Source organism: Python bivittatus, unplaced genomic scaffold, assembly GCF_059951505.1.
Source record: "Python bivittatus isolate LINGU-HERP-01145 unplaced genomic scaffold, Pbiv_v1 ctg000480_np1212, whole genome shotgun sequence".
Lineage (NCBI taxonomy): Eukaryota > Metazoa > Chordata > Lepidosauria > Squamata > Pythonidae > Python > Python bivittatus.
This window is the reverse complement of record NW_028277075.1, coordinates 55754097-55781200: the sequence shown is the minus strand read 5'-3', so window position 1 is coordinate 55781200 and position 27104 is coordinate 55754097. Positions and strand designations below refer to the sequence as shown.

The 27104-nt window shown below is 36.7% G+C and overlaps 1 protein-coding gene across 1 annotated transcript in view; it reads right to left on the bottom strand.

Moving 5' to 3' along the window:
- Positions 1–651: 651 nt before the first annotated feature.
- TRIM66 (tripartite motif containing 66) overlaps positions 652–27104 on the bottom strand; it is a 49596-nt gene continuing 23143 nt past the window's right edge. The window contains exons 10-20 of the mRNA XM_025169770.2: positions 26233–26376; positions 13121–13390; positions 11988–12210; positions 9550–9610; positions 8533–8707; positions 5374–5657; positions 4554–4692; positions 3684–3758; positions 2754–2906; positions 2118–2336; positions 652–1807 (exon numbers count right to left, since the gene is read on the bottom strand). Of these exons, the coding sequence (XP_025025538.2) occupies positions 1748–1807; positions 2118–2336; positions 2754–2906; positions 3684–3758; positions 4554–4692; positions 5374–5657; positions 8533–8707; positions 9550–9610; positions 11988–12210; positions 13121–13390; positions 26233–26376 (1803 nt within the window). The 3' untranslated portion in view covers positions 652–1747. The remainder of the gene's footprint in view (positions 1808–2117; positions 2337–2753; positions 2907–3683; positions 3759–4553; positions 4693–5373; positions 5658–8532; positions 8708–9549; positions 9611–11987; positions 12211–13120; positions 13391–26232; positions 26377–27104) is intronic.

Genomic DNA, 27104 nt, shown 5'->3' with positions numbered 1-27104 from the left:
CATTCTGAAGGGCTTAAGACTGCTCAGGTTGGAAACCTGCAGTTTCAAACTGAAGCTGGAAAACATGGGCAGGGTTGCATTTGCCCATTGGACAGGCTGCTCACCACATTCTGAGTGCAGAAATGCTCAGAATGGGCAAGCAACTCCTATGCTGAGCCGGGAATTGGACTTCTAAGATCCATCCCGACTCTATATTTCTGGGATTCTATGATCACTGGACATTGTTTGCTCATGCCAATGGAAACCATGTACTATCCTCAAGACCCACCCACCAAAAAGAAAGTGACCAGTGCTTGCTTTTGCAGCATGGGTGGGAGGGACAAAGAAGCATGGAAATCCACCAATCAGAGGCCATGGAACATGCCGTCAGGATGGAACACCTGGCCAGGAAAATTGCCAGAGCTTGAAATCGGGACAGCAATTTCTTAAGCTGGCTTCCTTTTCAGCCAGGAGCAGCACCACACGCAAGCAGCTTAAGCCTGCTGGGCAGAATTGCCCTAAGAATTTTACCTGTCAGGAAATAATGTAGCATAACAATTTACATTTTTTTCAGAGACTAGTTTATTATACAATTGGAAAAGAGACATTTTCTACAGAGTTTATGTTGAATAATATTCACATCAATAATGGAGAAAACATTTGGAACTTCCTAATAACTCTATAAACTCTCACTTAAAGTGCCTTCCACTGAAACATTCATGGACACAATATTGAATGAATTCATAAAGACTGTGCTGAAAAGCCCTCTTCGTTTAGAGTGTTGTCTGGTATATCTCAGAAATCATTACCCTTTGAGTGATTAAAGCACCCTCGCTTTAAGAGATGAGAACTGGGAAAGATAAAACATCCACCATCCATACCTCCAATCATACCCAGCCTGGGTTTGAGAATGAGGCATATGGGAGGCTTTATGAACACAGCAAGATCAGGACTCAATATATTTCAAACTGCGCTCCATACTGATTGAGAGGGGGCAAGAAATGACTCTCGGATCCAAAAGTATTCTCTCCCTCTATCGCTCCAGTGGTTTCATAGACTCGTGCTTGCTGATTGGCTCCAATAACATCCTCCCTATTTAGTGTGTGTTCTTGGTGTCAGAAAGGTATTCAAACCTCCCCATTTCTCAAGGAGTAATATTCTTGCATGAAGTGCTTTCAGTTTATTTCTTCTAGAGTCACATTCTGGAATTCTATTAAGTAAAAAACCAAGAACTCCTGTTTCACTTAGCCTCTTAGGATACAGTCAACCACCCAACATTTGCCAACAACATAACATGCCTAGAGGTGGCACTGCAAGGTGGAACTCAGTTTGTTCAATGTAGGAGAGGATAGGCTTAGACAGTGCTACCTACAGTAAAACAGTTAATAACTTTATTTCCAGGATAACCAAGTGGGAAATATGTCTGGCATACCGTAAACTGCCAAGCAGCTATGCTACCTAAAATCTATAAATTAACAGAATTTATAAAATAATTTTAAGAATAGCATGCCAAATCTTATATTTTTATTACTAATCACTATTTCATGATTGAAACTTCTGGGTCAATACAAATCATTAAACGTAACAGATAACCGGGAGGCTACCCTTTAAAATCCATTATGTTTAGAATGTAACCTCCCCACACAGAAATAAGGTCGATCAAGCATTTAAATAAACATTTTCTATCTCCTCTTACACAGTCAGTTCCTTTGATTGCTGCTGTTGTTGTTGTTGCTGTTGTTCATAGCATACCAAGCAACACTCCAAGTCATACCTGAGAGAGACCTTTAGCTGGCCAAAACACGGGTCTCTTCGGTTTTTCATTTTCCTGTGCACAAAGGGAAACATACAGATGAATTACAAAAGCATCTCATTTTTTCCACAATCACTGGGCACTCTCTTATAACACTGCAACTCTAGTATATCTTGACTTATTCAACTGTTTGTTGACAATGACCTGCGGGTGCGCCTGAAGACTGGAGTCCGTTGTGAGGATGTATAGAAAGAAGCACCCTCACATAAGCAGCATTTGGGAATATATTCCCAAGCACAAGGTTAACTCTCTGCACCAACAGCTCTGAACAGAATTAGCTTGGTGGCCATTTAGCTAGGACGGGAGTTTGCTCCTGAATTCTTACAGCGTGCCGCCGTCTTCTTTTAGGCTGGATGCATTCTTGCCTATATGAAGGCCACTGGAATCCCTTGGGAGTTGCTGGACTATTCTCATGCTCCCCCTCCTCTACGTCAGAATCATCGTGTTGCACCAAGGGGAACTGCTTCTCTGGATAAATTTCCTTCAGCTTGCTTTCAAAGAATATTTCCAGGCACCTTCCAGCCTCAGCAACCTCTGAATCAGGCTTCAAAAAAACACCATCATTAATTAGGTCATAATGTTGTTCAGGACAATGAGCCTTTGTTATTTTATCTATTAAGGATATTTGTTTTACAAAACTAAGTCACTTTGCATTTACAAAAATAAAGCAAGGAGATTCATTCCAACACAGACTGAGAAGAAAGGTCAAAGGCAGTAACATGTCAAGATAAACAATACTACACATTACATATAATGTGCCCAGAGCTGCTGGGAGTCGGGTGGCATATGAATTCAATACATTATTATTATCTATAATGTGTATATTGAATATTATTTAAAATGATCAGTACATCAAAATCCTGATAGGAATGGTAGATTCTTATTAACATAGGAAATGAATGGAACCCATACAATGAAATGGGTATAAATGTGTGCTGTATTCTGGAATAATAGAACTTACGTAGTTGAATGTTGCACAGTTCCAAAACATAAGGCGCACATCTGCCACCAGCTCTTCTGAAGAGGAGTAATGCAGTTTGTCTTTTTTTTGAAGTTTTTTCCGAATGGTGGACAAGTCCATGGGCTTCTTGATGATCTGATAATAATGGCGAGCCTGTAAAGAATCCCATTAGCATGTTGTTTGATAAATCCCATGATGCTGATAAATAATTCAGAAACCAAATATTTCCTTCATCTTTCATACAAGGCAATAAATACCAGGATTATAAAGAAAATCTACTAAAAATGGAATAAAATTCAATTTACGTTTGCCCTGGCCATGCTTCCTACTTTTCAGGAGAGTGGCCACACTCAATCTGTTCAAAGCAAGTGCAGCCATTGACCCAGAAGAACTAGCACATTCATTAATCATATAAAGTTTCAGCTGTATATATTTTTTTTTAAATATTATTTTTTTAAACATTCCCTCTGCACCTCTTTAAGAGAGACAGCAGGGATGAGAAAAAGAATAGCAACCTCAAAACTCTTCAGCAAAGAGCCAACAGAGAAATTGTGCTGAACCAATGTAATGTTTTATACCAACTAAGAGATAAAAACTTTCAAAAGCTATTTCAAAACTAAGTATAGAATGAAGAATCCACCACAGTTTTATGTATGTATGTATGTATGTATGTATACATATATACATACACATACATACATATTTACAAATTTACTAACTAACTCAACTACAAGATTAGATCAATTTCTACCATAATTGGCAATTTTGTTGAAATAGTTCTGCTCATTTAATTGATAAAAGCATTTTCACTGTAGAAGGCAAGGCAAAGGCACAAATGCAAGAAAGCCTGCAGACTAGGGGAAAAAAAAGGAAATAATGGGTTGATAAGGTCATACTGCCCAGAGAAATTATTTCATTCTGTGTACTTACCAGGGGGCTGACTGGTTCATGGAATGGAAGACTCAAGCTATTGCAGAACAGCAAAAGCACCAGTTTTTCACACTTCTATAAAATATAAATCTACAATTAACTTATGTATATAACATGGCTGTATTATGTGTGGCTTCAATCAAGAATTTTTACATTGATATTTCTATTCCTTAATATTCCCAGTTTCTCATACTGTAATTCTAAATCAGGTTGATCTACGTGCAGCTGAAAACCAACTCTTGGCTAGCTTCCACTGTTTCACTTCTATTGTTTAGGCACAATACCTATAGTACAATTCAGCACAGTATAGTAATACAATCAGACTACTGTAACACACTCTACATGGGGTGGCCTGATCCTGTGAGCCTTTTGCAAGGCACTGGAGACCTGGTTGTTTCTCTAGGCATCCAGGCCAGGAGGTTAGGCAAGCTCTGTAGCTGTTGATGTGCTTTTTTGTGATTAGGATTACTGTTTTAATCTTGAGCATTGTGGATTATATGTTGTGGTTTGTGTTTTAATCTTTGTACACCACCTAGAATCACTGTTACGAGATGGGCAGCCATATATGTCATTTAAATAAATACATTCCCAGTTAAAGATTAGTACATGATCAAAACAGCATATACATATTTTCCTTATTCCCCTTTCATTTCATAAGAGAGAGGGAAGACAACATAATTTAAAAACTGCTTAACTAATCTAGATAAAATTCAGTCCAAGTCCTCCTGTAAGTCACATCTTAGACCTTGGTTCTGCCCAGTTCTTAAAGAAGCTCTTTCAATGTTGTTTTCTGAGACATGTAAATGTACTGAATAGGCAATGTACATTATTGGCAAAGAAGATAGATTTGTCATTGCTACCTGAACTTACCTTTTGGTCATATTCATCAAGGCCATAAACTAGTCTTGCTCTCATGAGTGTATTACTGTAGTCAAATCGTGTGTTCTCACAGTCATAGATTACCTCTGATTTCTCCACGTTGCGACAAAGTGTGCATACCCATTCACCTCTGCAGCACAGAAAGAACATGCATCATTGGGGTATTGCGTAGATCAATGAATTAAAGTGCCAGTGATAGTCTAACAGAATGTTGGCTAAGACATTGTCTAAGAAATTCTTGATTTTTTTTTAAACCTGAAACACTAAATTAGGGAAGAATTTTCTTTTACTCATTGCCTCTGGCAGAAAAATCCCATTGCAATGGATACTGCAGAAATCTATACAGACTATACATTCTTTAGGAATTAACAAGTTTATTAACATAAGACAGGGCAGAGACGTAGATGGAATTCACAAATATCAGGAGCAAAGAAGAAAAGCTATGATATTTTTTTCAAACATACTACATGTTAGTAGAAAGTTAGGTTGTAATAACATGAAAAAATACTCAAACATACATACATGTCTTTTTGATGTTTGTCCAACTAGTTATCTTCAATGTTTGCCTTGTTTCTTCTCACAAATAAAAATTCCATTGGAAACATTGTTAACATGTGTTAAGCTTGGATTATATAAAAACCTAACTTTGATTAAGTTCTTGTTTATTCAAGATTCCAAAACAAACAAAATAATAAGGAAAGAAGCACTAAAAGTAACACATCAGTCTGAGGACAGAGGTTCTAAAGTAGCCCATTTGTAAAGATCTAGCCCTGAAAGAGAGAACAGATATTCCTAATTTCGGTATACTCACACAGGAAAGCTAAGCAATGCAGGAACATGGCATGAGAGATGAAACACCTTCGGGCAGTAATCACAGCACAAAAGTTCTCCTCCATTCAGACAAACAGCACAAAAATCTTCATTCTCAATGGGGTGTTCTTGAGGAAGGCCAGATTTTTTCATGCTATTACTGAGCCTGTGATCTCCTGAAGGAAGTAACACCTGTTCAGTCAGTTGGCTTGTGAGGATCCTGCTTTTCTCCAGGTTTCCTCCAGGTTTAGGATTTAGTCTTTCAGATGAATGTCCTTGATTGACCTGGGATGAAAAGTGAAAACTTTTTCACAAAAAGTGCTTCATATACTGCCGAAGCTTAAATGTAATAAATACATGTCTCAGAGAAAGCAGCTTTCCTGTAGCAAAAATATTAGTTTCTTCTAAAGACTGGTTATTGGGGAGTTCTCCTGAAATTTCATCTATATTACATAATCTCCAGTTAACATTTATTATATAATTCATTCATTTTGCCCAGAGTTTTAAATGATCTAATCAGCACAGTCACCAGCTAATTATAAAGCTGAAATGTTTGCACCTGAATGGAAGTATACTTTATAAGACATACATATAAACACTTCCTTGTAGCCAAAGTGGCCCTTTAATGAAAAAATGATTCCATTTGAAGAGAGATTCAATGAAGACTCCTAATAGATGAAAAGGGGCGGGGAGAGGGGGAGAACAGCATTATTTGCCAATTTGTTCCTTCTTTCTGCAGCCTTCAGCACTGCTTTGCATGCTGAGCTAAAGAGGCAGTGTATGGGCGGCGGGGGTGGGGGGGAATAAGTAGCTGCAAAAGGAAAGGAAACAGGAACATATTCCATAGGTTGATCAAAGTTTCAGACTGTACTCTGGGCAACAACAGTACAACCCACGGATGGTACTGTATTTTCTTTTAATTATGACTCTTGCAGCCACTGAGGCTCTAAAGCTTTATTTTATGGCAAGATTTTCCACGTTCCAAAATAAGATAGTGACCAATAGATTGACTTGTTAAACTGCATATTCTTGCTCTTTAAAAAAAACCCAGAATCCTTCAAATATCATTAGCACCTAGAAATGGAATTTTTGGTAATAGAAATCACATGTAATCCATCAATTTAAAGTGAGATGATTAATCAATTTTGAATTGGTTAGTCATCATGTAAAGCCCAAGGAATCTTCCTGGCAAGTACTAAATTCCTAGTTACCAACTTTTCCCTCCCAAATATTAGGAATTGTTTGAGATGAGGAGTGGTGTATAAATATCTTAAATTTATAAACAATACATTTAAAAACAAACTTCCAGTGAATTAGCTAGATGGATATTTAATCTTTGTAGCAGAGAATTCAATATTAGTCCAGAAGAGTATAATTTGTCCATATATCGCATTGTTTTGAAAAACAGTTTAATTAGGCTAAATTCTATGATAAGTGCATATTTTTAGTACTTGTCTTCACAAAAATATACTTTCTAGAATTTCTAGGTCATAGAAAGCATAAGCAGTTCAAAGATTAATTATGTTTGTTAGTGACCAATTGACTTCACAGAGACACTACAGATAGTCCTCACTTACCAACAGTAATTGCTCCTGGAGGTTTCCCCATTGACTTTGCTTGTTGGAAGCCAGCAAAGAAGGTTGCAAATGGTGATCACGTGACTGTGGGACATTGCAATGTCATAATTGCGAGCCAGTTGCCAAGCACCTGAATTGCAATCACATGACCACAGAAATGCTGCAACAGCCACAGCTATGAGAACCCATCATAAGTCCCCCTCATTCAGCACTGTCATAACTTTGAACAGTAACTGAATGATCGGATGTTAAGCAAGGACTACCTATATTACTTCTGAAATGATGACAAATTGAGATGAATATATAATTATTCTCCAGTTCCCAGCATTCCCGCAAGCAAAGCCATTGCTTTATATAATCTTCAAGAATAATATAACTTAAAATAGAATAAAATTTATAAATTAATTAATATTAATTTTATTTCTTCAGTGGCATGGCAGGCAAAGCCCTCTCAAAGAAAATAGCAGATTAGTGGATGAGGATATGATAAAAGTAAATACAATAATGTTCAGGTTTTACAAGACTTCAGAGTCACCAGCCAGCAATAATAACATGCTCTAGCACAGTGTATGCAGAAAAGGAACAGTCATATATTTCACTTCCACAAGGCAACCCTTGACACAAATGCAGTTAAGGCTTTCAACATTTGGTACCCAAGATTGAAAACTCATTGTTTTCTTATGCAGTATGCTACTGTATACTGCTTCCATTTGTCAGCACCTTCCCTTCCAAAAACATCACAGCTTCTAATAGAAGAAGACCTACATGCAAATGAACATTTCCCTTATTTGGATATTCATTTTGATATTTGGGAGTGTGTATTTAGGTCAGAAAAATGGCTTGCTGGAAAAGGCAATTTTCCATGCCCAATTTTAATATAACTTCTTAAGCATTACAACTTTGAAGGATCTGATTATGAATCTTAGCTCTCCCTATACTTTGGCCCCAAGTATATCACCATCGTCAAATTCACTATCATGGTAATCAATGGATGTTACTACTGTATACCATATTTTTCCGTCAATAAGACACCCTCATGTACAAGACGCTCCCCACTTTTCCAACCCAAAATTAAGAAATCAATATTTTAAAGATAGTGCAGAACACATTTTTATTTAGTAATTAGTTAACATTTACCTGATTCACTCGGTGAGAGGAGGTCCAAACTGTCTCTCTGCAGCTCTATTTCCATGCTGTTTTGCATAACTGATTACATTCAATCATGAGTGAAACTGCCGATAACTTGTCTCTGCAAACAGACTTCCTCTAATTGGTTTGTTCAGCATCAGCTGATGTCAGTTACATAAGGCTCGTGATTGGAGGAAGTCTGTTTGCAGACTCAAGCTATTTCACTCGTGATTGGAGGCTAGCAATAGGAGGAAGCCTGTTTGCAGACACAAAGTATGGGCAGTTTTGCAACCGCGCAGTTCTCTCCTCAGCTGACTTCCTTGAATAAGACGCCCTTCAATTTTTAGCGTAAGGATTTTAGAAAAAAGTATAATCTTATAGTCAGAAAAATGCGGTATGTATCTGAATAGAATGGAAGCAACAATCAGCAGCTAAGACAGATGAATTGAATTTACCTTAATAGCCATGCTTGAAGACTGAGTACCACATTCAATAATCAGCAGAAATGTCCCATCATGTGTACTCTTCTGTGGCTGCAATTTAAATATTGGAAGCTCTCCAGATTCTGATGTGCATATCTTCAATCGTTCCAATCGCACATAAGGGATTTTCACCTCTTTGGCACAAACTCTAAAATGTGTTAAATAGTGGATCAACTTTATCAGTGCTATGGATCATGATCTTATCTTTATCATTGTCATACAATTTGTCAAACATGTTAAAGTGTGTGTGTGTGTATAGACTTTAAACCATAAATGTTTTAAAATGTTTTAAAATTTTAAAATTAAAAAAAAATTAAAGTGTTTTAACATTGTTTTTACTAATTAATCTGACATTTCCAGAATGTAAATTCTACTTTATACTTTAGAATCAATAGATTCTCATACACAATAGTTGCACATTTCCACACTCAAATAATTTCTATACTGACTCCCTGTACACTGGTGATTTTGGGATAATGTCTATGAATACTTAGGCCTTTTAGAAAAAAGACTATATAAATGTATTAGATATGATGATTTCTTATGATGCATATAAAGGAAATATAAGAGGGCATATAAAATTGTTTCAAAATCAAGTAAACTAGATTGAAAATGGATATTGTGTAATTATAGTATCATATAATTTCTGCAGGAATATATAATTCCTTTAAATCTGATGTATTAAAACATCTATGCCACTCCTATCTTATAAGGTATAGTACCACTTTAGCATAATAGCTAGATATATTAGTATTCACATTTGCAGTGAATAAGAACACTGCAGAACACTGTATATTTTGGATTGATTTTTTTGTTAATAATGATTACCAAACATTTGTTCCAGACATTTCTCTCATCTGGAATTGCTTCATTCTATCTGGATAATTTCAACAATCCCATTAATCCCAATGTGCATACTTTCTAAGTGGAAAAAATAATTCATTTCTTGAAATGAGCCTTCAAGTTGTAAGATCCATGAATTCCAATTACCTGTTGCTCTGACTACTTTTAATGTCCTTTTCAAAATGTTCTTCTTCACAGTTAGGACAATCTACAAGAAATAAAATGAATAAAATAACACAAAGCTACCTTGGTTAAAGGGGAGAGATTTTTTTTAGCATTCATGATATAGACCTACAGTAAATTTCTCAAAGAAGTGCTGTACTTTCAATCAAAATTACCAGATTTTCCCAATGGAGTCCACTTCAACATGAACAGGTACATTTCACAGAATTTCCTACTGTTGTCTCAAAATATTTCTTAATTCAAAAGTTGTAGACAAGAAATTTACTGAAAGTTGCACACAGGGCAAAGATGGCTACATTGTGACAGTGGTATGCAGATAACATGAATATCAGAGGAAGCTGTAATTCTGAATTTTTTAAATACATATTTACTGGATTTAAATTGATACGCACATCCTTAATTCATTCCTTCATACTTCATAGTACATAAATAGAAAAATCTTTTAGGAAGAGAGAATTCATGGCAGAACAACCCCCAAAGCTCTGTTGAACTTGTGCTTGGTAAAGCATAAAGCAGGAGGGTGATGTTTTGCCTTAAACATTTGTTGTTTGCTTTTGAAACCTACAACAGCTCCAGGGATGACATAGCTTTCTCCAATTACAGGAAGACAGCTGAGAAATAAGGGGCTTTGTATCCAGCAGATGCAGACTCTGCTGTAATCTGTCACTCGTGATCTTTTTAGTCCCTAACACAGTTGGAGCAGCTATACTGGTGGAGCTCATCCCTGGGAGTCAAGAGGAATTATTTGAAGTTCTCTTTCCTGTCAGTATGCAAACTTCTATATCCATTCGTAGCAAATCCTAGAGTATCTATGATTCTTGAGACATCTTCTTAGGCATCATAGGTTTGTATCTTAATATACTGGGGGGCAGGGTTGGAAGAATACATGCTTGGACTCTATGAATATAGAGATAGATTTGTTTTTCTTTAAACTTCTGAATCTATGTTTGTTTTTTCTTGGGGGGGGCATTGCTAATCTGATTTATAATACTGATCCTCATTAAAGTGTCAATATGTTGACCTCAGAAAATAAATACTTTTTACAAAAATCTTTATTAATAACGCAACATACAAAAATTAGAGATACATTTAACATATAACATATCTAAAAATATGCTGATCTATTCACAAAGTTTCCCTATTTCTAACCTGACACAAGTCTAATATCTTATCAACTCTCCATTATGAATCTTAAATTCATAAAGTTATTATCTAAGAGCACAAGTCCTCCACTGGCAACGTTAATGGCTGGAGGGAGCTAGGAGCTTGGTGGTTTTCCATCGGCCTTTGCTGTCAGCAAGGAGCACCGCTGGGGTGGGATCCAACCACGGTGAAGGCCTTTACTGCATTCAAGCAGGCGGAAATCTGCTGGTAGTTCTCCTTCCGGCAGTAGTCAGCAGGAAGCCACAAAATGGGTGTTCTGGGGTGGGGGCATGGAAGAGTCAGTTTTAGATCTACTGGATCCAAAGCCATTCTATTCCCTCAAATGGACCTAATCTGGTCCTGTCAGCTACACCAACCCTGGAGTTGCCATAGATAATACCCCTTCCCTATTACTGCAAATGGGAAAGGAGAATATTATAAATTCAAAGATCCACTGGGGCAAAAAGCTAAAGAAGGCAATTTGCTCTGGCTGACACAAGCCAGCAGAGCTTAAGATGCAGCAGAATTCAGTAGCAGTTGCATTCTGGAAGAATTGTGATACCAAACTGTCGTCAATGGCATCCTCATATAGAAAATACATATAGCCTAATCTGGATGTTACTAGAACATGAATGACAGTTGGCAGATCTGTTGAAAATGACTATTTGTCCTGTGATAATTACATAGCTTTTACATTCTATAAACTGGCCTTGTAGCACCAGTTTATCACAATGTATAAAATATATAAAGCAGGATGATCATGTGATGGTGATGGTATCTGGATGCTTCCAAAATATCATTCTTGAACAGCCAAAGTCCCTGCTACCTTTTCTACCCTGATGCATAATAATCAAACTTTTCCTTGCTACTCCTCTTCTAGCAGTAACATGATATTACTGATAACATAATAAATAAAGATGATATAGAATGCTTTTAAATGTTATCAGGGCTCATTCAAATTAACAGATCTCTAATATAACAGATCTCTAATATATAATATTAAATCAAGCCTAGACAAATATTCCATTTTTATGTATCCCATTATTAGTCAGTAAGTTGTTCCATGTTTACTAAAGGCCAGCATAGTGGACATTGGTAAAAAGCATGGTATAGTTACAGAAATCATAATTCAATTTCTGGTTTCCCAAACAAAACATGTACTTTCAGCAGCAAATCCTGAAATAATTATGCTATACAATGGATGTATGTTATCTGATTTTAAACATCCAGGAAAGATAAAGAAAAAAAAAACCTGGTACCTTCAGTGTGTCCTGGTTTGGGATTAACAGACTGCATGAAGGTTGTGTTGCTGATAAGTAAGGGAGGGGAGGTACATGGTTGAGTTTTCTTCACTGAAAGATTGATGGGCTCTTCCAGAATATTTTGTAAAGGAAGAGCCATTTCTTTAATGTCTTTTGATTCCACAGTGACAGTATTGCTCCCGAGAGGATAACTCACATGACCAAACTCTTCATTTTCCAGCTTGCAATTGAAGGGGAAAAAAGTGAAATTTACAAAATGCTTTATACATCAACAAAATAATCAATACAAGCAGAATGATTTTACTATGACTCAGGATGCTTCATTCTGAGGTGCACACAGAGCATGAATTCAAAGAGTTTAAGATCTTTGAACCATTTTTCAAAACTTTCTCACACATAACATACTTCACTACAGAGGTGGACATGCCATGGAGAAATTCCTATTCAATATAATACAATACCCCCTTGGGCATGTCTGTGGATAGATTCCTTGAATACTTGCCGAAATTCTCCAGGACAGACTGTAATATATACACATGAATCTGCTGCACCAAAATTAAAGGTTAGCCCTATAGATGTAGATGTGGCTTGGAGGCAACACCTCTCCAAGCCTGGCTTGACTCACAAAGCTAAGCCTGGTTAGACCTAGTTAGTATTTTAATGGGGGTCTACAAGGAAACATCAGGTCTACACGCTCCCCTATGTGGCAATGGCAAACCACTTCCATAATGCTGCCAAGAAAACTACTTGGACATGTTCATGAAATAAACCCAGAGTTGAATTTGTCTTGAAGGAGACTTAACATTTTTGCCATAAGTACAGAAAAGCCCTAGGTAGATTCTAGGGCAATCTCTAAGTCAAGAAATAAGACATTCTTGGCAGGAATTTGATTTGCATAGGAGTTCTTGAAATTAATTGGGCTTGTACAAAAGCATGATAGATTCTGTAGTGAATTTCCAGAAGAACCTAAATGGGACCTGCATAAGAATACTGACACAATTTTGCCAGGTTCCAATAATCTCAGCAGAGATATTCCAGATGTGCGGTGGCTTATGAAATTCATTAGAATGATCATTCTTGTGATTTTTTTTCCCTGCTAAATTATCATCTGGTGGTTCAACCATTCTTACCTTGCAAACAGTGTTTACCAGAGGCATGCCACCAATTGCTAAGTGTTCAATATTTTCAGAGCTCAGGCTACTTGTTCTATCCAAAGCCAGGTTGTAACTAGATACAGATTCAGGCAGCACATCAGAGGTGTGTGGTACACTCTGGGACAGGCTAGATGTTGCACTGCAGATTTCTTTTGCCTGTGGATCAGCTGGTTTGGGTGTCCTTGTTGAAGACAAATCAACTTCTAAAATGTTTGGAAAACCCACTATGTTCATTGAAGCTGATCGCTGAAAAAGAAGACCATAGGTAGCTCAATATTCATGACAACATAAATTCTTTGGCTAGGAAGGTTCTCATAACTTGATTGCAGTTTTACAATATTTAATTGTTTTATCCTGTTGAACACCATTCTGAATGCTTATCAATGGTCTATTTTAGATGTTTGAATCCACTAAAAGGTACCCCAATTATCAGCCAACATATCTGTGTTTCTTAAAATGCATTCATTTCTAAAAACCATAGATGGACAATGCTCTAATAGAAATGGTGTTTTATCATCTCATTTAAAGAGTAAGGAATGCTTCTTTTGAAATTATACATACTTAAAACACACAGATATCGAATTTAAAAGCAAAATAAATGGCTTTTCATAACTATGTTAATAAGGCATGAAAATACATAATCTTCAAGCAAATTTCACAAAATTAATTGTCTATGATTTTTAATGGAGTTGCATTCTGATTTATTATATACAGAGGGAAAGAAGAGATTTTTTCCTGTTGTTATATAAAAATGTTATTTTTCCCATGATATGTAACAATCCCTGATATGAAGCTATTTATTTGTTTTAAAATATGTGTATATTGTTTCCTATTTTAAAAAATCTCAGATCCATTAACAATAAAAATTGTAATCTAAGCATCTGATTTAGTTACATGTATTTGATTTTTAGTAAAGAAGCTTTTTCTCTCAGTCACAAATATTCTACTAAATTCACCATTTCCAAACATTTGCCAGATAGAAGCCAATTTTTCCTGAAGTTCCTGTTTTGTTTTGTTTTCCTCCTACTCTGCCACTGATGTCTGTGGGAAGGAACTGATAGTGTGATGATGGGTCCAAACCTACGATACTTTGAGATCAGGGATCTAGCTCCTTGGCAAAAAATTAAAGGGCTACATAATACATGATAAGAAACATGAAAAAATGGTTTGCAAATATTGTGTGCATCTCAAAGTAGAAATTAAATGAATTATGGAACAAATAAACTGTAGCTACTGAGATTCCATTCTGGACATTCACCCCAAACATTATGTAAGCACCATGAATTTCTCATGACATCTCAGAAATGTCTATTCATTCATTAGCCAGCTGGTGTGCTTCTAAATCTAATGCAACATTACTTATGGGTAAAACATAATGGGCAAATTAGCAAATAAGTAAATCTCATTTTAAATTTTTCTTAATTTTTCATTTATTTCCAGTATTAAAGCTGTTTTTTCTGCATCAGTTCACAATGTTTTTCCTTATAGAACTGCATGAAAATTGTGCCTTGTCACAAGAAGAGTTCTCCCATTATCCTTCATACTTTTAAATCTATTTTCTTTTCTGTGGCATACTGAAAACTTTTAGATTCCCTTCCAAGAACAAAAGCTCATTGTCTTGGGTCTTATAAATTTGGGGTCTGATGGATACAATAACTATTCTTAATACTCTGTGTTATTTTCTTAATTAATATTTTAATGTATAATTTTAAATCTAATCATTATACATACTTAGGGAGTTAGTTTCTCTCAACAGAATGATTTACACTGATTTACACTAATATTCCTGTTATTGTGTGCACTTTTCCCTATATATTTTGGTACTAATGTTTTCATCAGAGAACTCCATTCCAAAATGCAGAAAACTTCACATATGAAAGAGTAACAGTATTTTGGTTCATCTATTGGCCTGTGAAATGGAAATTAGATAAATTTGTATACTGTGGGCTCTGAAAAAAAAATTCTTCCCAACTGGAGATTCCATATTTGTGGAATGAAGAGACTAGACCTTCTAATGCCAGAGTCAGGATTTGAACTATCTCCAAATATCCCAAAAGTATGGCGCTATCGTGTGACTGAGCTATTCCCCGACTAGTGTGATCCCACTCTTCGTTACTGAGTGAAAGTGCTAACCACCCATCCTTGACTGGTGCCAGCAAAAACTACGCTGTCTTCTGCTTTGTGTCTGTTCTAAGTTACTACCAAATGATATTGTTCTGATCTGAGAATGTGTTACTCATTTTAGGCAGAATTACTGGTTCTCTCCTGACTTGCTACCCCTTTCAGCATATGACCAGCCAGTGGGAAAAACAGGAATGAGGCAACTCTTGCTTCAGGATTCTGCCCACTTTCTCTATCTGGAGTTGGTTGACCCTTTTCCCACACCCACTTGGCATCACCCAAGTTTAAATAACAAACATATGGGAAGGCACCAGGCAGAAATTGCTCCAGAAAAGGCAGGAAACTGATTGTAAATCTAGAGTAAAAGAACTGAAATTGATTTGCTGATGGGCAACACTGTCCTTCCTTCAAGGAGCGGGGAGAAGGTATAGAAAATGGCAAATACAAAGAAACTGGCAAATAAGTATACCCCTATTTCTTCCCCAAATTAAATAGTGGAGATATCCTGTGCTTTGTCTTGTTGGAAGACTGGAGAAAAAATGGTGCCAAAGCAGAGAGGGGAGTGATTACAGAACTGGAACTAATTTGGCATATAAAGTGTTAATAAGCAAAGGCTGAGACAGAAGTGGTTGAAGTGAAAGCTGGCTAGTGACCAGAGAAGAGATATATCCTTGCCTCTGTACATTCCAAAAACACAACTCTGATCACATCCACGCAAAGTATCAGGATGACAAACTATAACAGTTTTTTACACACTTCGAGGCTGTCTTCAGATGGTGTTAAAAAATAGGGAACTACTTCTTTGTTACTGGTACAGCCAATTATGACTTAAGCCAGTCTCATTCATGGTCCAAAGATGAGATCAGGGCAACATCAAGGGGACAGGTAAGGACATTGTTACTGTTACGGTAGTATGACTAAGCGCAAGCATGGATAGGAACTTGGGAAAGACTCCTGGCTTCATTAGGCTTCAGAATACAGTGCTTTGCAGGATGGATCTGAAATTGCTAGTAACATTAAAGAATTTAAAATCTATTAGTGGTCTAGTTACATGGAGAACATGACTGCCTAAGTCAATATAAAACATTAATCTTACTGAAAGAAGGGAGAAAAATGTGGGGAAACGAAGCCATCACACTGCCTAGTTCTCTCTGGAGTAAAAGTTAATTTTGTGGTTAAATCAATAATGAGGAAACTATGTATTGTCCAATAAAATGTGTGTATGGAGTGTTGTATATGTATATGTGTGTGTCTACCTATCTAAGCTCCTGGCAAGATCTGATGCATTTTCATGCTGATTCAGAAAGCTATTGTCAAGAATGCAATAAAAATGCATCAAGAGTAAGGTTCATTAAGATCTATTAATTATTTCTTTAAAATAATCATTGCTTTTCCATTACTGGAGGAAGGGAGAGGAATCTTTCTCCTGTGGTTTCTGCTGTTCTGGATCATGATACTTCTATTTTTTTTAAGTTGTCTAAAAAGATTTAATATCTTACCCTTGAACACAACAAATGTTCATGTTATATGCTTTCGTGTTGCAACTTCTGCCGGAAATTCATTTGACATTTTGATATATAGTATATTGCAAACACATCTGTTTACATCCTCACATATCTTTTGCAGTTTGCTGACTTCTCTACTTGTTACCCATTCTCATTTGTTTCCACTCCTGTAGCGAAAGAATCATCTCACTTCTATATTTCTTCTTACACTAAAGTGTAAGTTGCATCAGCATATGAAACTAATGAAGATCTTAATGAAAAAAGTGTTTATTTTCCTACTACTGCTTTCATGTTTACTCTGTAAATTTCAGCTTCAGTATTGTGGGTAACAGTGTTTTCACTATCCTTACTCCATACATTTAATAGTAGTCTTATATGGAAAAATTAGGATATGATGCTGTTGATGGCATAAAAGTGGACAAAAGATGAACTTTCTTGTTTTTACAATATCGGAAAGCTATCAAATGATGTAGGAATAATGCCAATTTTAAAGATAGAAGTCTTATGTACAACAATAAAAAGGAGAATAGAGTAGATAATGTGTGCAAAACATGTATTGCAAGCCACAGAATAAACTAGAGATGGAAATGACAACTGTTAACAACAGGTTTGGGATTTTTGGGCACAGAATTCTTTGCAACTACAGAGAAATACTGAGAGTAAATGACTACGAAGTAATAAAGGCTGTAGTTCAGTGGAGCAATCTCTAGGCAACTCCTTATACTGCAAGCTTAAACAAATGCAGTAATTCAAATCCAGTTAGCTCAAGTTTAACTCAGAGTGGCCAGGAGCCTGCCCATGGATTTCAAGTAGAGTGCTCCTGATCAAAAGGCTCTCCTGTTTCCAGGGGAGGGAATACAAAATCAGCTCGGTATTCTGTAAAAGTTCATCCTGAGCAAATTGAGTTGGCTTTACACCACAGAAATAATCAGAACATGTAGCATTATGTATTACTTATATTCCTTTCAGGCCAAAAAAAGGAAGGAAGGAAGGAAGGAAGGAAGGAAGGAAGGAAGGAAGGAAGGAAGGAAGGAAGGAAGGAAGGAAGGAAGGAAGGAAGGAAGGAAGGAAGTTTACTAATATAAAAATACCATGTGAAATATGGTTAAGATCAGTAAAGATAAATGATTTGACAATTGTCTCCCCTTAAAGAAAAAAAAGGGAGGGGGGAATGAGTTGACCTTGTCTAATGCTCCAAGATCCCTAAGATGCTTAGAGACTGAAGGATCTGATCCTTACCCATTTCAACTGACCTAGATACCTCCATGACATTTGGTCTGCACTGGCATCAGGCCACTGGTTCTGATATTTAGGGCTGCCAACTGACCTAAAACAAGAGAAAAATCTAAGCAACCTTTCTGCAAAGCTCAAACCAGCTGCCTGCAGAAACACACGGTCAAGAAGACAAAAGACAGTTGCTAGGCATGAGACAGAGAGTTGGATAGCATAGCTTCTCTTAAGAGATGAACTGAAAGGAGCAACTTGGCTGATTCTGAGTACTTACTCCATCCTGAACACTTGATTAGTAATAGAATTGCTTTTTTGTGCTATCACAGCATCAGTCATTTTAAGTAGACTCCAAATGTATGCATTACTTATGTGTAAATTGCCCTGTCTTCTACATTTCCACCAAAATAGTGCACAAGGCACCTAACAATAACAACATTAAAATATTAAGATAGAACAATCAAAATCTCATATAATAAAAAGAAGTAAACAACAGCACCTACCAAATTAACTACTACAGCAACAAATCTGTTTAAATGTCAAAAGACTTCAGGATAAAAGGTACCTTTATGAGATCAGTATCTGTATTCTGGTTTTATTAAAATAAACAGCTTGAAAACCTGGTAGAGTTACTCTGATACAGCTGTAAGCTTATCTGAAGTGTAATATTTAGCAGTGCAGCAAGATTTAGGATTAAGCCATGTCTTCAATCACCAACATATTTTGAAATCCCATGTCCACAATAGTGCCACAAAAAGTCAAAGCTTTTTGTTATAAATGGAATAAATGTACTCTTACAACCACAGGTTTCTAGCACTCAGGGATTCTAAATATATGGGGATTATTTCTGTTGAATATTCAGAAACTACAGGAAATCATATAGGATTTTCAATAGATAATGAACAGAGCTTATTCTGTTGTTATTCTACGGAGTCCTGTTGGCTGCTGTTACTACTTCTCTGTAACAAATCCAAGCTATGCACAATGAACTCAGAGACCAAAGTGTAAAGCAAACCAAAGGGGGCAGAGCGTACACTTCCTTTTGCTGTTCCCAAGTTCTGCCTTTGTTATATGAGGGCTGATATCATTCAGGATATTGTCTACTTGAAGGAGTTGGGAGCATGCAAAGAAGATCAGTGCTGTTCTTTTGCTTCTTAAACACCCACAGATGATGAATTAACAAAAAACCCTTCACCTCTGTCTACAAAAACCAAATAAATACACTGCTAATGTCATTTCCTCCCAACCCCCAGATATACAGCAGTCCACGTCTGCAGTATGTGTATGTGTCTGGTAGTGGAAGGGAGGGAGGAAAGCGTCCAGAAGACTCCTATGAAGTGCAGAGGTGAGGGAATATTGTTTTGTCTTTTTTAAGTAAGTAAATGCATGACTTGGCAGCATATAACCAAACTAAAGGGTTGTAGGAAGATTAGCTCCAAATAATACATACACAAATACCAGAACAGTAGATTCTGATCTTTCAGTGCTACATTTGTCTTGGTTTTATGCTGGTTTCACAAGGAAATAAAATGGCTAAACAGCACGAGAGGTGTGTGGCAAGAATTCCTCCAGTGGAAAACAAATCACCTGAGCTGGCTGCAGAAGCTTAGCTGAACCTCCACATATGATAACAATGGCACTATGTAGATTTTAAATGTAAAAACATTAAATGCACTTTGAGTAGCCTTTTCTTTCTTGTAGAAAATAATCACATGCATTGGTTTACTGCATTATGAAAACAGCCTGGAAGGGACACATTCTGGTAGAAGAGCCAAGAAAGAGAATGAAATTGCATGATTGTATCGTAATTAATTTAAATTACTCTGATTATTCCTGTTCACTGTATATATATTTGTTTTTCCTAAACCCCAGACAATTATTGCTGTTAAATCGTTCTGAGGTGTTGGTCAAATTTCAATTTAAAGAATATATTTGAAGACTTCTCAGTCAGTCATAAACATGTACCGATGGCCTTCATACGACGCTGGACATATGCTGGTCGTGTTTTTGCTGCTATAGCGCTTATTTCAAATAGCATTTTTAGAAGACCAAAGTGTAAGAGTTTATTTGCATGCAATGATTATTACTTTCCCAGCATGATTTTTAAAACAATAAGGTGGTACCTAAACCATCAGTGTTTGTATGTGTGGCAAGCTTAAAGATAGGCATAATGAAAGTTGCAGAGTAGTGATATTGGGCTCATTTGATGCTTTGGGTTCTTAACAAGTCACAGGCCACCTGTATGCAGCCTATGTCATCACAGCAATTGTAAAAAAGTGCAAGTGAGAGATAGATAGACAGACAGACAGACAGACAGACAATGTCATTCCTATGTATCATCCACAGGTCTGCAATAGTGTTTTTGTTACAAAACTACAGTATTAGTTGAGCAGGGACAGAAGAATATTGTGTTCTTAGATGTAAGTGATGTTTCTCCCAGAAGCACCGACACCGAGACTGCAACATACAGTATCACTGGTGACCTTACATGGAGTTCTACAGCATCCCTCCTTCTGTGTTCATGTCGCAATTGCCTTACCAGTCTATCAAGGTTTAACTTCTTCCTTATACCGACCGTACAAGATCGTATGCCCAACCAGAATTTCAGAATGGAAACAAAAGGCAACATGACTATAGCCCCATCTATTGGACTGGGATGGAATATCCTCAGTGTTCTCATTAAGAGTTGCTGCCATGCTATCTTGCATTTGCCAAACTACTGGCACACTTTCAATAATTGTTTGCAATAGCTCTGAATATATACAACTGCAGTCCATCATGTAAAGTATTTTAAAAACCCTGAAACTAAACACAGTATCCCAGTTTGCAACTGCATTATTTTTGGAATGTATTTTCTACCTGCAGAAGGCAATTATATACATATATCAGTTATTGATTTTAAGATACGTGTGTAACATAATCTTGGATCTGCTAGCTGCAGTTATAGTAGTGCCACGTCAGCGCACCCCTTTGAATGCATGAGGGGTTGGCAACTGCCTGCTGGTACCAAACGCGGATGCTCTCTAAATCTTTCCCAGGCAGTTTGGTTGTCCTGTTATTTCATCAAGACTTTGTGTAGGAAACAAAGACTGCCTTGTCTGGCAGGTGACTTTAAAGTCATATTTAGCAACAAAAATGTGCAGCTAGTCACTTGAAAAGTTCTCCTATCACGGTTCGACAAAGTCCTATTTAACTCAGCTGAATTAAGTGATGTTGCTTGAGTTAAATATTACCCGAAAGCATTTTAAATGGTATTTGCTTGAAATTAACATTAGTAGTGATTATCAGATACTTTGCCAAACTTGATAATCTAAATTTCCTCCCCATCCATTTTCCAATCTCCATCTATGAAAATTCCTCTTTAAAAACTGAAAGAGAAAAAACAAATCGATGGCCGAAATATTGTTTGTAGGATAGCATTACATTATTAAACCACATGCTTAAAATGTTGCCAGTAAAATTCCCACGTTATTTGATTGATTTGAGAAAATGCTATATTTGAAAATACTAATGTAGAAGACATATTACTTCAGCTTTCTGTAATAGGTCCTTGAAGAAGACAGAATTTTCTCCAACAAGTTGACGTGCCTTTGCTGCCTTCCAGAATAAATACATGGGGGTTGGGGGAGAAGACAAATCCTAAATATACAGAAAAGCATCAGGCGAGAGATCAGATTATTTTGTCAGAAGTTCCAAATAGATAAGAGTATCTTTAATGAAAACATGCTAAGTATTTACTTAAGCTTATCCCTATGATAATTCCTAAACAAACAACTTCCAAATCAAGGTATCTAGAGTATAATGCCTGGCATTATAGTGTCCTATTTTTATCCACTGATGCTTTGAGAGAGATACAGTTGTTCAGTTAATAATCATCGTGAGTTGATGCAAAATAAAATGAATCATAGCTCTGTTGTATGAGATTGATTTAGTCACAGTTTATCCTTAAGAGTTTTGTGGTGACCAAGGGAAACTGATAAAATATTAGAAGTACTCCAGGGATTTACTTGTTTGCATGGTTACAGTCCTGGTGTGCAGTTGATTAAAAAGTGGTGGTTAATGTTGATTGTACAAGAAAGATTCTGAGGTGACACCAGTTTGGTGTGCTGAACAAACTGATGAATTCTTTTAGAAGCAACTGAATTCCAGTGATAGTTTGCTTTATATTCAGATGCTTTACCAAATCTATCAAGCCAACCCTGGTAGAGAGATGTAGAAGATCAGATTAGAGAAAAGGCCCATATTGTACTCAGTTGGTTCATATTTGGTTCCCTATGTTCACCCATTAAATATTAATTTAGGATAAAAGTAAAGTCTTCTTCAAGTCATGTTCACATCCAGGTGACTTCATGGACATATCGTTCATAGACATAATCTTCGTTGCAACAGTTGGAACTTGCTATAGTTAGACAGATAGCTTTGTCTAACATCTTTTTTGAGATGAAAGGCATAAAAGTCAATTCTTTGTATCAGCTCATAAGGCTGTAAGTAATTACCTTGAACAGCCATTGTAGAGTTAAACTTAGAAAGCATCTGACAAAGAAAATACTTGATGGAATTCAGCATAACAGCTTTCTTAGCATGGGATTGAAATGATGGAGGGGAGGGGTTTCCTCTCTTTTGTCTTATGCATTACATCAAAAATGTAGAACACTTTGTCCATCAGGTATCATCAGGGGATGAACTCCACTTGATCAGAATGGATGTACTGGGTGTTGTTGTTGTCCAATCTATCAGTTAAGACAGTTGTAAAGTTCTTCAGATCCTGATTAATGAAGGACATTGAGCAATAAGAGGCAATCATATCTGAGCCCTTTCTCTGTTTTATCTGTCAATTGTTTTCTATTACTCATGAACAATACCTAATTAGTCAAAAATATGTGAAACACCTCGGTATTTTTCGGTTAGAATTATATATAAATATGCCTTATTTTAACTGCTTATTGCTTTGCAAATGATAGTTGTCTAGCTCCAACAAATCCACTATTAAATCACTTTTACAAGGCATCCCTTCTTTATTATCTATAAGTATTTCATACACAGACAATAGACCAGGAACAGAACAAAAGAAGGCCAAGAACCTGGGAAGAGTTAACGTCGAGGCTGACACATAAAGAGCTCTAGCAATTCCAAGAAGAGCTGCCTCATTTCTGTATCTGCCAACTTAAGTAAGCTGTTTTCAGAATTTTATATTGTTTATATTATAAAAGGAGGTTCCATCATGCATGGCTGGGACTGAAGTGACAACCACAGATATAGTAATCATACATATATCAATATAAATTTATCATTTATTTATCATTGTTACTGAAGATAATAAATATATCAATCTTCTCTGCAATAGGGCAGGGGGACATCCAGCACTTGAGACTATGCAAAGAGGACTTAGCTCATCTACGTCCTCAGCCTCAGAAGAATCCTTAATAATCTATAAATCCTTGTATTCCTCCCTCTTTTATCTTCATACGAAATAAAGAGGAGGGGCGGGCTGTCTGAGTCATTTTCATAAACCACTTTTTTGGCCTGGGCTCAAGCCTCATTTATTTGATTGTTGTCTTGGTAATGGATCTTTCCTCTTCCCTTCAAGGCCATCCTCTATATTCACTACAAACTATCCACCCCTGTGAGCAGCCTCCCAGTTTGCACATGTCATTTGTAGTCAGCTAAACGTCTTGACCTCACAATAGTTAACACCATAATGGCCAGTGGCCACATTCCTGGGAATTCTGAGACTTATGGCTCCAACATATCAAGAATTTGGAAAGAGCTAAACCACATGATCATTCCACAACCTGTGGCAAGTAGGAAGAACTATATGCATCTCATCATGACACCAGGGTTGTCATTCTTTCTATGCCTTTCTTATCTTCAGAGCAACAGCCTCCAATTGACTGTATGTTCCTCTTTTACATGCTAGATTTGCCAACATCATTGCTTCAACTGTGTACATTATTTAGAAGCCTGTAATTATAAGTTTTGTTTGTTCACAAAAGAAACAAAAATAATCTTCCATGTGGATGATCAATACTGAGGTTCTTTTTTAATTAAAAATTCACACAAGTAAGCATAAGGTTTTAAAATACTAGATCTTGTCTGATTTGTGATAATAAGGACAGACTTTTCCAGGTAAGATAGAAACTCCTATTAATTATTTTGACTGATAAGTCTTATATTGGCTACCTTGCTTATTATTGATTATTGATTTGATTTTAATAGTGGTTTTAAAATACCCCATTTATAAAAGATCACTTCTAGCATTACTTTGATCTTTTTTCAATTTTATATAACTTGTAAATCTCTTTTCAACTTTTTCCCCCTCTTTTTTCTTGGTTATGCTTTCAAATAAAATAAAATAAAATACACAAGTAAACAAACAACATCTATGAAACAGCCCTAAAATGAACCTCCATCTGGAAATTAACAATTCATAATTCATGGAAGATGGACCTTTGTTAATTAATATGGCTTGATTATATTTGGAGATTCAAGATTCAAAGGAGGGGAAGGGAACACTTCAATTCTAGTTATAATTCAAAGGCAAACTTATTCAACAAGAAGTTTTGTCTATAGGCTGTAATGAGGAAGCATCAAAACAGCTGCAGCTGCCTTGCTATTTTGAAGCACAGGATGAATACAGCAAGACATGAATCCTGCCAAGTTTCAGGAGGATTCCTTCAGGGCTTTCACCATATTTTTTTTTACAAATATTCCTGCATATCTCATTAAAGACGGAGATAGCAGAGATGAGGAAACAGCAGCACATAATCTTGCAAACTGTCTAGAAATAAGCCTACAGAGAAGTTGTGCTGGGGGGGCATACTGGCATGACATAGAAGAATGCCCATTTACTTGGCCATGTGGGCTGATGGAACTTCACTGCCTCTGATCAGAAAGTTGTTGAAGATACCAGAAGGAAATGGTTGGCAGGCTTGACCTTTCATAAGGAGGACTCCCTCCTCACTGGTAGGGCCTGGTTACAGTCAGGGTTAAAGTAGTATTGCTTACTGTCAATACTGTATGTTATTTGTTAGCAGGGATAGCAGAAACTGGCTGACACAGGGAGACATAAGGCTATGAGAGAGATGCAGACCATAGACAAAGAGGCTGGCACAGAGAAAGCAGAATTCTTAAGAGCAGCAAACATTTGGGACAGTGCTTGTGCTTCATGCTTAGCCTTGCACCCATTTATTCCTTATTGAGTGAGCTAAACCTGTCCCACTCATGCAGAATTTAAAAATAAAATTGACCTAAGCAGAGTATAATGGATTGGTTAACCCTGAGCCCATATTAGAGTGCTGAGAGTTAAGGTGGACTCCCAGTTCTATAATATCAGATATGTCACATTCCATTAGCACGGAAGAGAACAGAGTTAAGGCTTGTGGTTGGCCACATTACAGAAACTGGCAGTTGAGAAAGTAAATGAAACTCAAATTAATGTTAGCTTTATCCTCCCAAAAGAGCTCTGGTAGCCAGACAATTTAATGAAGTCATACATGAGATGGCTGGCTATTCATGTCAATGTCAGAGAGCTTGTTACACCATCACTTCCCCCACTTCCAATATTTTCAATATATGGAAGTGAAATTGCAACACGGTATACTGTCTGCAACACTCCCAGCAGCAGAAAAGCCACTGAATTTGCAAATCACATCAAAGTGCTGCAAATTTATTAAATTTACCACATCAAAGTGAGTCCCTGCTTCATTCTTGCAAATCTGCTTTGATAGGGTGATTTGACCAAATTTTTGTTGAATCAAACCACCCTTTCTGAGTTTTACCTGGCCATAATGGAGGTCTAAAACAAACTAAAGACATTTTGATACATGAACCTTAAAATGGCTTCAGTTACTTCGCAATAGAAATATCGAACATATCTTGTCTAGAAAGCTCGCCTGACTTACAAATACCATTTTCCATATGATTTACTTCATTCATAATGATCAAACGTGCATATACATAGCAGGATACTATGTAAGGTTTCTACAGAGGAGAATTCCTCCACGAAGATGAAACATTCTTGCCTTCAATTTTTATAAAAGAGAAAGAGGCAATCTTTAAAGCAAACGTATAGAATTAGAAAAACATATTATGAGGAAGGAAGGAAGGAAGGAAGGAAGGAAGGAAGGAAGGAAGGAAGGAAGGAAGGAAGGAAGGAAGGAAGGAAGGAAGGAAGGAAGGAAGGAAGGAAGGAAGGAAGGAAGGAAGGAAGGAAGGAAGGAAGGAAGGTTGGTTTACCTTTCTGACTGGACTCAATATACTCTCTGGAGACTGAATGTTGACAATAGCTTCTTCTACTGGCTGTGACATAGGTGGAATCACATTTCTATCAAGGGGAAGTGCTGCTTTTTGACCTTCTGATTCAACAGAATCTTCACCAATCTTTCATAAAGGAATAATAAGCACAGTTTCATAAATGGCAACACGATCACTTATATAAATAAGATTATTTATACTGCCAAGACACAAACAAACAAATGGATAGTTTTCAGGCTTCAGGCTCATTCTGGAGAACGTGTATATTCCATGTTAGCCTGCCTGCATTTGGCTGCCTAGACATCACCAAACTAGATGTTGGTATGCCTTTTTAGCTCGTAATGTCCTTACCCCGCCATTTCGGTGGACACATCACTTCTTAAATGAACCGCATAATTCCTTCAGAATTTCTGAGATGGCCTTTGACTGCATATAAGAGAAATTTATGAGGTTACGGAAACCTAGGAGACCACCAGTTGCTGGGATTCAGCTGAGTGGTGAAAACAGTCCCCAGACCCTATTTTCTCAGTCATTCGGTCTGAATTTTTGCTGTTGTTACTTTTGCTTGTTCAACTTTATTATTATTTAAAAGGAATGTGATTTGAGTTTAGAAATGGCAAATCGCATTGATTGCCTTTCCACAGAAAATATATTAATAACTTCAATAAAACATTTTTATTGAATAACATTTCATTCTTATTACTAAATTCTGAGACAGCATCTTCATTCCACTGTTATTTTAAACTAATAATGTAGCTTGATATTATCATGAAGAGGAAACCTTTCCTTTATAGAACATTCTCACATCATTTCCCCATGTAATGAGTCTGATCATAAATTTGCCCCAAAACTGC